Source organism: Carcharodon carcharias, chromosome 13, assembly GCF_017639515.1.
Source record: "Carcharodon carcharias isolate sCarCar2 chromosome 13, sCarCar2.pri, whole genome shotgun sequence".
Taxonomy (NCBI): Eukaryota; Metazoa; Chordata; class Chondrichthyes; order Lamniformes; family Lamnidae; genus Carcharodon; species Carcharodon carcharias.
In genome coordinates this window covers 54,587,244-54,599,583 of record NC_054479.1, presented here as the reverse complement: position 1 = coordinate 54,599,583, position 12,340 = coordinate 54,587,244, and the positions used below count along the sequence as shown (strand labels likewise).

At 41.7% G+C, this 12,340-nt stretch overlaps 1 protein-coding gene across 4 annotated transcripts in view; it reads right to left on the bottom strand.

Annotated features, from left to right (window-relative positions):
- Positions 1-12,340, bottom strand: part of lztr1 (leucine-zipper-like transcription regulator 1) — a 142,883-nt gene that overhangs the window by 39,968 nt on the left and 90,575 nt on the right. For all 4 annotated transcript variants that reach the window (XM_041203307.1, XM_041203308.1, XM_041203309.1 and 1 more), the window contains exon 11: positions 1,822-1,932. In XM_041203307.1, coding sequence (XP_041059241.1) covers positions 1,822-1,932 — 111 coding nt within the window. The remainder of the gene's footprint in view (positions 1-1,821; positions 1,933-12,340) is intronic.

Sequence of the window (12,340 nt, the reverse complement as noted above, 5' to 3'; positions counted from 1 at the left end):
GTATATGCATTGCCAGTATCTGAGGTGGCAGCTGAGCGCCAGATAAGTGACAGGGCCTCTTCATCATTGCACTGCTGTTGTTCTCGCTCTTCTTCCTTGGGCTGTTATGGCTGAGCAGGCAGCGGTTCTTGAATATCTGGAAGCAGAAAATCAGAACTGGAAGGCAGAGTGAGGAGAGGAAGTGGGATTTGAAACAAGAGTTTTGTGGTCACAACTTCTGCAACTTGCTCATCATACAAGATAGCAGGATGAGGGTAAGATGAGAGTTGAAAAGTAGGCATAAAACAGGAGTATACCATCATCTTTAATGTTCTCAGTGACACCAGATACCATGAATGCTTTTGCAGCCGGCCCCATGGCGGGGGGAGCCACCTCCAACAGGAGATGCTGGTGTTCTGGTCCCCTCCCGGCTCTACTCTGCTCTCTTCTGTTGTGTGCCAACTTATCCTACAGGAAAGAGGGAAGAATGTTAATGATTGTGTTGCATTGAGTTTGGACGAAATGCCTGCCTAAGCTTAAGATATGTGAAAGTAATGAGAGGTGAGTGCAAGTCTGGCAGCATTGGCAGTGAGGATATGGTAGGGTATCTGGATGTTAAGCGTGAGTCCTGAGTGTCAGGGGTTGCTGACGGGTGAGCGGTGAGGGTGTAATGCATGGAGCAGCATGATGAAGCAGTAGGTAGATGCCATTCACTGACCTTGACCACCTGTGTGAGGTCATTAAACTTCTTGTGGCGCTGCTGCTAAGTTCTGCTGTCCAGATGCCAGGAATTGATCTCCTTTCCTCGTGATTGTGGCCCTTGAAGGCTTCCTGTCTTCCCGCAGAACCATGGCGTCTCTCCCCCTTCACACCTCCCTCAGTGCCGCAGCGGTGACCTGGAGCCCCCTCTCAGACCTAGGGTTCGATTTTCCTAGTTAAGAATTGCAGCAAAAGTGCTGAGCACCAGCCTCATGTCATTCAGAGCAGCTTCCTTTTAAGTTTCCTTTAACAGAAGGTTAGGTGGGTTGCATGCTTTCAGCACAATGCTACTAGGACAACAGCAGCCGGCAACTTCGGAACTGCTTGGGGCTATGCCACAATCATGGAAATGAGGTGAAATTAGTGTGCTGTCCTCTTCTACTGGTACAGCATACCGCAAATTGCAACTGCTGTGTTTCATTGTCAGTGCTATCCGATTTCCAGTGAAAGTTTTCCAAAAAGAAACTAGCTCAAATTAAGATGAAATAAAAAAATTAAAAATGTATTCACATCTCTAAAAATATTGTAAATGAAGTGGTTGCAATTATTTGATTAAAAATACTTTCATATAACTATAAAAATCTCAAGCCATGATGCTTGTGTAAATAACTGTGATGGTTCAATTTTCCAAATCCTCACACGCTGTGATCGAGCGATGGCGCTCACGTTCTTCCATTTTTTTTATGCTGTTGGAAATAATCTTTTAGATATGAAAAAATATACAGTACTGGCAGTGCAAATCAGGCGGCATAGTAAATTTGCCAAAGTCATTACAGCAAGCCTAGTGAGTATCCAGAACCTCTAAGTTTCTTCTTTTAATACTACAAGGAATGATTATTTAAAGTGTACTTGTAAGCACTGATACATATTAAAGATCACTGAACATGCCTCACCATCTTCAGCTTAACTTTTACTAATTTAGGGTACAATTTAACTTCAGCGCTTTGGTCTTGACACTCATTCCCAACAATCCATTCTTCAAGGTTTAGTGTCCATTATTGGCATCAGGCAGCATTCGTTTTATAAAATAGGACCTAATGCGCTTAAGTGCATGTGCACATAAGCACCTGTCACAATGCTTACCTGAAACCGATACATCTCTCCACTCCTCACGTTGTTGTCCACAGTCCCACCAAAGATATACATTGCATCAGAAATAACTGCTGCAGCATGGAAAAGTCTTCCACTGGGCATCTGAGAATTGAAAGGATGAAGGCATTTCAGGACTGAAGTGACTTTGAAAATCACTTGTCTACGCTTTCTTTTACTATTGGTGAAAAAATCTTTTTACAGGAGGTGGGGTACCTTGGAAGATAAAAGAGATAAGAGAGGGATGTCATCACTGCAAATGGAATAGCAAGAGCTATCATTTTATGTATCCGTTGTCAATATGAAGTGCTATCAAGTTAGGCAAATGATCTTACAGTTTCAGTTATGCTTCCTCTCTTCAGTCACATCAAGCACTCCCAAATAAATTGGATATAATACAAATTGAATGCATTTAAAAATCTCTCTGTTCTGCCCCATAAGTGAGCATCAACTCCAATCTCCACTGCACAAGTGTAATATTTCCCATCATTGTGATGATGACAAAATTAAACATTTTCTTCTCTCCCCTCATCCCATCACTAATTCCACAGTATGCTATTTTCAGTGTTTGATCCCATTAGAGACTGAACGGTGGGCGTTGGGGCAGGAGCATGAAGGTGGTGTACTCCTCATCTAGGCTATCTTTGCCCATCTGACTTTTTCAGTCTATCTGTGTAATTAAAATCTCCCGTGATTATTGCCCTGCCTTTTTGACAATCTCCAATTATTTCTTCCTTCATGCTCCACCCTACCATGTGATTACTGTTAGGGTGCCTGTACACAATTCCCACAAGTGACTTCTTGACTTTACCATTTCTCATCTCTACCCAAGCCATTTCCACATTCTGGTTTCTTGAACTTAGGCCATTCCTCTCTATTGAGCTAATACCATCACTAACTAACAGAGCTACCCCTCCACCTTTTCCTCGCTTCCTGTCCTTCCCAAATATCCTGTACTCTTCAATATTCAGGTCCCATCCATGTCTTCCTGCAGGCATGTTTCTGTAAAGGCTGTTAAATCGTAATTATTTATTTCTACGTGCGCTCTCAGTTCATCTGTTTTGTTTCAAATGCTACGCGCATTCAGATACAGAACTTTTAGTTTTATCCTGTTATTCTTTTTATAACCTCTAATTTCATCTGTTGATTCGCTATTAGATTAGTACTCTCTATCCCTTCCCGTCACGGTCTGTTTCTCATTTCCTGTAATAATACCTCTTTCTTTTGTCTTGTCTCTGCGCTTTGATTTACCACATCTTCCCAAATTTGACCCCTTGACCCGACTATATAGTTTAAAACAAAGAGATAAAAACAAAAAACTGCGGATGCTGGAAATCCAAAACAAAAACAGAATTACCTGGAAAAACTCAGCAGGTCTGGCAGCATCGGCGGAGAAGAAAAGAGTTGACGTTTCGAGTCCTCATGACCCTTCAACAGAACTTCCTCTCACCCATTCTAATCTGTCTCTCTCTGAACTTACCGCACTCTGTTCTCTCAGGTCCAACCCCAACATTGTCATCAAACCCGCTGACAAGGGTGGTGCTGTTGTTGTCTGGCGCACTGACCTCTATCTCGCGGAGGCTGAGCGTCAACTCGCAGACACTTCCTCCTACCTCTCCCTGGACCATGACCCCACAATTGAACATCAAGCCATTGTTTCCAGGACTGTCACTGACCTCATCTCCTCTGGAGATCTTCCTCCCACAGCTTCCAACCTGATAGTCGCCCAACCTCGGACGGCCCGCTTCTACCTCCTACCCAAGATCCACAAACAGAACTGTCCCGGTAGACCAATCGTGTCAGCTTGCTCCTGTCCCACGGAACTCATTTCTCATTATCTTGACTCCCTTTTCTCTCCCCTTGTCTAGTCCCTTCCCACCTACATCCATGATTCCTCTGACACCTTACGTCATGTCAACAATTTCCAGTTCCCTGGCCCCAACCGCTTCCTCTTCACCAGTTCTGTTGAAGGGTCATGAGGACTCAAAACGTCAACTCTTTTCTTCTCCGCCGATGCTGCCAGGCCTGCTGAGTTTTTCCAGGTAATTCTGTTTTTGTTTTATATAGTTTGATATAGTTGTTTTATATAGTTTAAAACTCTGTCTACTTCCCCAGTTATGTGGCTCGCAAAAACACCGGTCCCAGCATGGTTCGGGTGTAGACCGTCCCAACGGTACAGACCCCACTTTCCCCATTACTGGTGCCAGTGCCCCACGAACCAGAACCCACTTTTCCCACACCAGTCTTTGAACCACACATTCATCTCCCTAATCTGATTGGTCCTATGCCAATTTACATGCGGCTCAGGCAATAATCCAGAGATTTTGACCTTTGAGGGTCTGCTTCTTAATTTGGTGCCTAGGTCCTCATACTGACTATGACGTTTACCTCCTTCTTTGTCCTGCCTATGTTGTTGGTACCTACATGGACCATGAAAACTGGGTCCTTTCCCTCCCACTGCAGAGGAACTTGAGCATACGTTCCACATCCTGGCACAGGGCAGGCAACCTGGACTCAACAGGCAGCCACCTGGACACACGCTCTTTGCAGCAGAGAATGGTATCAATCCCTCTGACTATACTATCCCCTACTACCACTACATTTCTTTTTACTCCCCCCACTTGAATGGTTTCCTGTACCATGGTGCCATGGCCAGTTGGCTCATCCACCCTGCAGCCCCCACTCTCATCATAACAAGCTGAAAAAAACTCAAACCTGTTGGACGATTGTAAAGGCTCAGGCTCCTGCCCTCTTAGTCCCCTTTACCTGCCTCACCTGCAGTCACACTCTCCTGTCCCTGATCACTGACCAAATCAGAAGTCCCTTTCCTAAGAGGTATGACCGCCTCCTGGTACAAAGAATCCAGGTAACCTTTCCCTTCCCTGATGCATTGCAGCATCTGTAGTTAAGCCTCCAGCTCAGAAACTCTGAGCTGAAGCTGCTCAAACTTCAAACACTTACTGCTGACGTGTTTGCTCTGGATCAAACTGACATCCAGGAGATCCCACATGTTGCAGCTGTGACCCATCACCTATCCTGACATCCTTAATGTGTTCTAATTAGCTATTTAATTATTTTATTCAATTATACTTTTGTTTTTATATATTTCATTAACCTTACCACCAGTTGCTAGACTATATTGAACCTTAGCAATAGAATAAACCTTAGTCACTTATAAGATACTCACCAAATAACTAGCTGCTTCTCAGAGTACAACCACTTCCGGAAAGCTGAGAAAGTAAAAAATCAGAAAGCAAAAGAGCACCTCTTTCCCCTCCTTCCCTAACTTCCTTATTACCCAACTCCCAGCACTCTAAAGTTACACTTCTTGCAGTAAACCTTACCTAAAGCATCTCTTTCCCCTTAGGCATCGAACTCCCACTTTGGACCAAATTCCCAAATACACTCAATCGGTCTCTGTCTCACTCAGGCCAAAGTCTCCCCTCGCTAATCATGTGTCTCTTACCAACAGGTACTTCTACTAACAGGGGTTCAATTCTGGGGAAAGAATCTCTCCTAGATCAAATGGCTGCTGCCCTAAAAATTCTGGAAAAACAATTGTTCCCAGTCACTTGCTTAGCAAATACAAACAACTGTGCTGTGAAACAAAGGGTGGAGGATTCTATGGTGGCCAAATTTCGAGGTCAAGTGAATATTAGACGAAGATTCCAATACAAAGGTGGGGTTAATGACAAGAGGTCTGAAACGGTCATAACCCTAGCCTATTTGCGATTCGGGACAAAAAAGTGTGTCTGGGATGGTGACCATAGGTGTTTAAACTCAAAAAGTACATGGGGAATGGTTAATCCGTTTTTGGTGTGATCCTCAGTATCATTACCCGATGAACTGTCCATAGCCAAAGAATTGTGTTTTTGAAATGACCCATGATATGGATTCTTCTGAGGCTGAAAATGATGATGGTGACTGCCATGATGGAATTGTGTTGGTCACTGAAAGTTTGAATCCAGTGATGAGTATCTCGATTTCTTCAACTGTGCAGTTCTGGACAGTAGTTGCACGGTGTGTGGCGTGGATTGGCTTAACTGTTATCTGGGGTGTCTCAGTAAGACAGACCTGCGGAAGGTCAAGGAGTATGAAAGCTCTATCTGCTTCAGGTTCAGAGATGATACCACATTAACATCCTCAAAAAAGGTGGTCCTCCCTTGTAAGATAGCAGAGATCAGTCTGTTTTTCAGTACTGATGTGGTTTCTAGCACATCAGTCTATCTGTGATGAAAAAGGCTCAGATGACACTAGACATGAAAAATGATTGAGCAGTCGTGCTCGAAAAAATGTAGGTCTACATTTTACTTGATCAGGCCACTACTGCCTGCCGCTAAGGAAGCCAGAGAATTCTCATCCAGAAGTTCATGAAGTTTTGTTAAGTGTTGGGAATAAGAATTTGGTGGACAAAAAGATCAGTTGGAAGTTACATAGACAGTTTGCACATCCAGCACCACAGAAACTGAAAGCTCTACTTCTTATTCAGCAAATCACTGCTCAGTGTGAAATATGTCTTAAATATTGCAAGACACCGTGTCCTGTTGTGAGTTTGCCACCAGCCAGGGAGTTTAACGATGACATGGCAATGGACTTGAAAATTTGGGACAAGGATAGGGATTTTTTTTATTACACTTCATAGAAATGGCAACCAGATTTAGCCTATCCACTGTGATACATAGTAAAGACAAAAGGACTATTGTTAATAAGTTCATGGAGAATTGGTAGAAACAGGATTAGGAACACCAGTGAAGTTCCTGACAGATAATGGTGGGGAATTCGCCAATAAGGAATTTCAAGACATGTGTGAAAATCTGAACACCATAGTTATGCACACTGCAGCTGAGAGCCCATTTAGTAATGGTCTTTGTGAAAGAAACCATGCGGTAATAGAAGACATGTTACATAAAATTTTGGTTGATCAACCAGATTGAAAATTGCAAACAGTGCATGGGCGGTGCATGCAAAGAACTCTTTGCAAATGGTTGCGGCATACAGTCTGTACTAGTTGGTGTATGGAAGAAAAAGGAAGTTGCCTTCAGTGTTATCTGATGCTCCCCCTGCTTTAGAAGGGATTAGCATTAGCTCCACTTTTTCTGCTCATCTGAATGCTTTGCATGCAGGCTGAAAAGCTTTCATTAAAGCTGAGGTTTCAGAGAAAACATGGGGAGCGTTACGGCACTGCATAAGACCATGGGAATACATTTTAGAGAAGGAGACATGGTTTTTACTAAAGGGAAGGCCGGATAGAATGGGAAGGTGATAGGGAGTGATGGGAAAGCAGTAATTGCGCGAGACGGCAATCTAACCATTAGGGTACATTCTTCAAGCTCGATTGGTTCTGACTATACATTTATAGGATCTGTACAGAACATAGAAAGCAAGGAGGCAACACACACATACATACACACACACAACACACAAGCAAGTTATGAGGAGCAGACTACAGTAGATACCGAGTCAACTGACTATGAACAAAGTAACACTGACGTACAGGATAACGCTATTCACCCAAAAGGGCAACTACACAAAGTAGGAACAAAGGTAACATACATGCCTGAAGGGACCAATGTGTGAGGGATGCCACCATCATAGGGAGAGCAGAAAAGGTCACTGGTAAATACAAACATTGACTAAACATGCAGGACAAAGGAGGACAGGAGACAAGACTATGGGTTGGCAAATCGAGGTAAAGATGTGGAAACCCAGAAAGCGCAGTATGAGATCTGACAGTGGACCAGAAAGTGATCGTGACCCCAGAAAAAAAATCATGGACTTGCGATTAGGGTTCTGCACGCATGGGAGAAAGATCATATAGTAGTAATCCAGAAAGAGAGAGCTTAACAAGAACGAGGACTAGAGAGCAAGCTAGGAATGTCAATAGAAGTAGAAGTCCTTACAACCGAGAAATTTAAGTAGCTGCTAATAAATTGGAAAATAAGCTGACAAGGGAAGCCAAGCAGGGTTGGAAAGAATTTTGGGGTATATACTGCATTACCTGACAGGGGACAGCCAACTTTATCTCACAGACGGGTCTGGACGGAAAAGGTACTCCAAGGCGACAAATATAAGGCTAAAGTGAGATTAGTAGCCCGAAGCTTTGAAGAAAGACTTGGATGTCAAGAAACTATAATATCTTTCATAATGTTATTGTAGGTTTATGGGTGCGAGCGTGGATGGTTCTGTCTGTGTGACTGATTTAACTGAACTGGAGTCAGATGGACTGCAAGGTTGAAATTATCAAAAGAGTTAGGTGTAAAGCCAGACTTTTGAAATGGAGATGGATAAACTAGGATGATGGTTCCACAGAGAAGGTGTGAATGAAATTTGCATTTTAAAATAAGTGGGGAGTTGTTTGATTTTCAAAGGGATGTTTACAACTACCAAGGTAAGCAAGGCCAAGCACTATGTTTATTTTTCCCAAAGGTACTGACCATATTGACAACATGAAAGATTTTTATATTATGGGAAAAGTAAATTTCCAAAGACATGTAGAACAATGGGATTTTACAACTTAAAGAGAGAAAATATATATAAAGAGGGATGGAAGGCTGTGTGTGGATGGCCATGTAAGATCTGAAAGGATGCCAGCTGAAGCAGCCTTGGGAAAAGCCTCTATCCACTTTTATAGAAGTCTGTGTTCAGTAACCAAAGTTGGAAAAGCCTTTGGAATTCCACTGTTGAATGCGTGCTGTGGTAACCTTGCTGGATTGCTTATTTAAATTTAAAATCTATTCTGGACTGTTGCCTTAAAGGTGGTGCATAGTTGGGAGTCAGGTTAATTAGGAATTTTTGGATTTATTCTAATATTCAGAAACTGTAACCTTATGTCTGTTTGAATTCTTTTCATTTGTTAATAAATGTTTTAATTTAATTTTTAAAGTCACTAAAGGTGTCAGTGGACTCACTACTTCTGAATTCAGTGCACAAGTCTTCTGATAATAAATACAAATTGCAAAGCCGTCGTGATAGCGTGGCCAGGTTTCCCTTGTGGATTTGGTCCGCCTGGCACGTACCACCTGCTACACCATAACAGGGATCAGGATGTCAGGGTGGACTCTCCTACTGTGGGGAAAGTGAGTTTGAAGAATTTTTTTTAGCTACTTTGTCATATTCCTAAGAGTGCAAATTGATTGGCATAAAGGCTGTGTTTTTACAGGGGGGGAAGTTTCAAAGGGAAGTTTTGTCGAAACTGCCCAAAGAAGCCGGTGATGTAGAAGGAAAGCTGTGGAAATTGAACAAGTGTGTTCATGGATTGAGTGGTGCATCAAGAGTATGGTATTTTTCAGTGAGGTTCTGTTCTGTTGAAAACAGGTTACCTTCAGTTAAAGGCAGACCCTGCGATGTTTTACTGGTACCATAAGGAGAAACGAGCTGGAATCTTTATCATGCATGTTGATGATTTCCTGTGGAAAGGCTCTGTGGAATTTGAGCAATGGGTAATCAAGAAGATAGAAGGAATTCATGGTCAGAAGTCATGCTTCAGGGCCTTTAAATGCATAGGTTTAGACATTAAACAGAAAAAATCAGGAGTGACATTGAATCAATAACATTTTCTAGATAAGCTTGATTATATCCCAATAAGTCAAGTTAGAACCTCACAAAAGGAAGGAACAGTTGAGAAGTTTGATTTGGGCAGTTGAACTTGGTTGTGCACTCAGACTAGACCTGATGCTAGTTATGATGTGTTGGAGCTGAGTACTATGATGAAACACACTAGTTGAGAAAGTTCTGAGAGCAAATAAAACATTAAGGAAGTTAAATTCAGAAAGATGCACACAAGTTTTTAGCCTTGGATGGACCAGGAGATACGAGGTTGATCATTTTTAGTGATGCTTCACATGCTAATCTTCCAGATTCTAGCACAGCAGTGTTTATCATATTCTTGGTAAGAAAATGATAAATGTTGCCCGCTGGCTTGGGAGGCCAAGAAAATAAAAAGGTTAGAGAAAAGCACCTTAGCAGCTGAAACATTGGCATTAGCAGAAGCAACACATATGGGAGTTTACTTATCCAATATAGTGACAGAATAGTATACAAGGGGCAAAGTGAGAAAAGTTTGTCCATAGGATGTTGTGTTGATAACCGGTCTCATTCGATGAAAAGTGTTGCTGAAAAAAAGGCTAGGAATAGGCCTAGCCAGCATAAAAGAAGTGTTAGAGAGAAGAGAGATCTCTGAGATACAATGGGTTGACACAAGTCACCAACTATCAGACTGTTTTACAAAAAGAAGTGTCTGCTCTAAAAAGTTACTAAATGTATTGGAAGAGGGATATCTTATGTTATAATGATGAAATGAAAAAAAATCTTTTTTTTTTGCTTTATGATTGTTTATATTTGGTAAAGGAAAGGTGGGATCCATAGATGTAAAAATATGTGACTTTATTTCCTTCTGTTTGTTTAAAAAAGAATGTCGTTTAATTTTTCAAAGCTTTAATTTAAAAAGGAGGGGAATCTGTCAATGTACCGTAATCACATAGCATGCCAATTACCTTGTTAAAGACAATTGCTAGTTAAAACGGGTGATGGGCATTGATTCGCCCATCAAAACAGTATAAACAGATTCAGCTGGAACACTCTGGACTGGAAGCCACTAGGAAGTCTGTAACACTGGATCAACAGTCTTGATACTAAACCGGCTTGAAGTGAAAGATGAGCTTTGGACCCGTTCTTCCACAAGAACCACTTATTGTGAGTAATATCTACCCCTAAATCAAATGTTCCAATGTGACCTAGAGTTGTCGACTCCTGGCCAAGGTAAACATCCCCCTAGGATCTACCCTGTCAAACACTAAGAATTTGATATTTTTGAATCAGAAATTCTTTTAAACTCTTGGGGATAAACGTTTAGTCTAGTCTCTCTATATATCTCTCTACCAACCCCTACCCCATAAGGCAATCCTTTCATCTCAGGAATCAGTCCAGTGAACCTTCATTGTACTCTTTCTAAGACAAATATATACTTCCTTAGGTTGGGGCTACCAAAACTGTACACAATCCTCCAAGTGTGGTCTCATCAAGGTCCTGCACAATTGGAAGGACTTATTTACACTTATACTTCAATCATTTTGTAATGAAGGGTAACACATCATTTCCTTTCCTAATTGCTTTCTGCGTCAGCCATGGTTCAGTTGGTGCCATTCTTGCCTGAATCAGAAGGTTATGGGTTCTGCTCCAGGACCTTAGTACAAAAATCAAGGCTGACATTCAAGTGCTAGAATGCTGCAGAGGGAATGAGGAGGGAATGCTGCACAGTCAAAGGTATTACCTTTCACATAAGGCAATAAACCCATACTTCACTCCAGTGAACCTAAAAGATCCTACCACATTATTTCAAACAGCATAGGTTTTACCCCTGGTGTCCCCCAATTAACATCACAAAGAGGTTGTCTGGCCTTAATACGTTTTTATTTGAGGGAACTTGACGTGTGCAAATTGACTGAATGAACGACTAACATTCCCTACAATACAAAAGTGACTATGCTTCAAAAGAACCTTATTGACTGTAAAAAAAGGTTTAAGATATATATGATTGTGAATGGCACTGGTGCAGGAATAGGTCATTTAGCTTTCTGAGCCAGTTACACTACTCAACTAGTCATGGCTGATCTGGACCTAAGTCCATGTTACCTGCCTATGCACATACTCCTTAACAGCTTTGGTGAACAAAAATCTACCAACTTCAGATTTAAAATTAATTGATTTAGCATTAATGCCCTTTGCACAATAAACTTCTAAATTTTACCACTTTTTGTGTGTAGAAGAACTTCTACACTCCTGAAAATTTAGACTATGTATGCCCCCTTGCTCTAAACTTCCCATGCAGCAGAAATAGTTTCTCTCAATCAATGCAGCCCTTTTACTTGAAAACTTTGATCAAATCACCTGATAACCTTTGAAATTCCAGGGAATACAATTCTAGTTTGTGTAATCCCTCCTTCTAAATGCACAACTTTGAGAATGTGGTTTACTTGTTTCCTGTTCTCTAGTCCACAGTTCGTAAGAAACATAATATAGCTAATACAAACAAAAAAAAAATAGGCCTGGTAGCAATGGGTTGGAGCAATGCGTTATTAGGGCATGTGTCCAATCACAACTGCCTTCTTGAGCAAAAATAAAAATACCTGGAAAAACTCAGCAGGTCTGGCAGCATCTGCGGAGAGGAGCACAGTTAATGTTTCGAGTCCGTATGACTCTTCAACAGAACTAAGTAAAAATAGAAGAGAGGTGAAATATAAGCTGGTTTAAGGGGGGGTGGGACAAGTAGAGCTGGATAGAAGGCCAGTGATAAGTGGAGATAGCCAAAAGATGTCATAGACAAAAGGGCAAAGATGTGTTGAAAGTGGTGATATTATCTAAGGAATGTGCTAATGAAGGGTAGAAAGCAGGACAAGCAAGGTCCAGATAGCTCTAGTGGGGGTGGAATGGGGTGGGGTGGGGTGGGGTGGGGTGAAGGAATCTAAAAAGGCTAAAAGGTAGAGATAAAACAATAGATGGAAATACATTTAAAAAT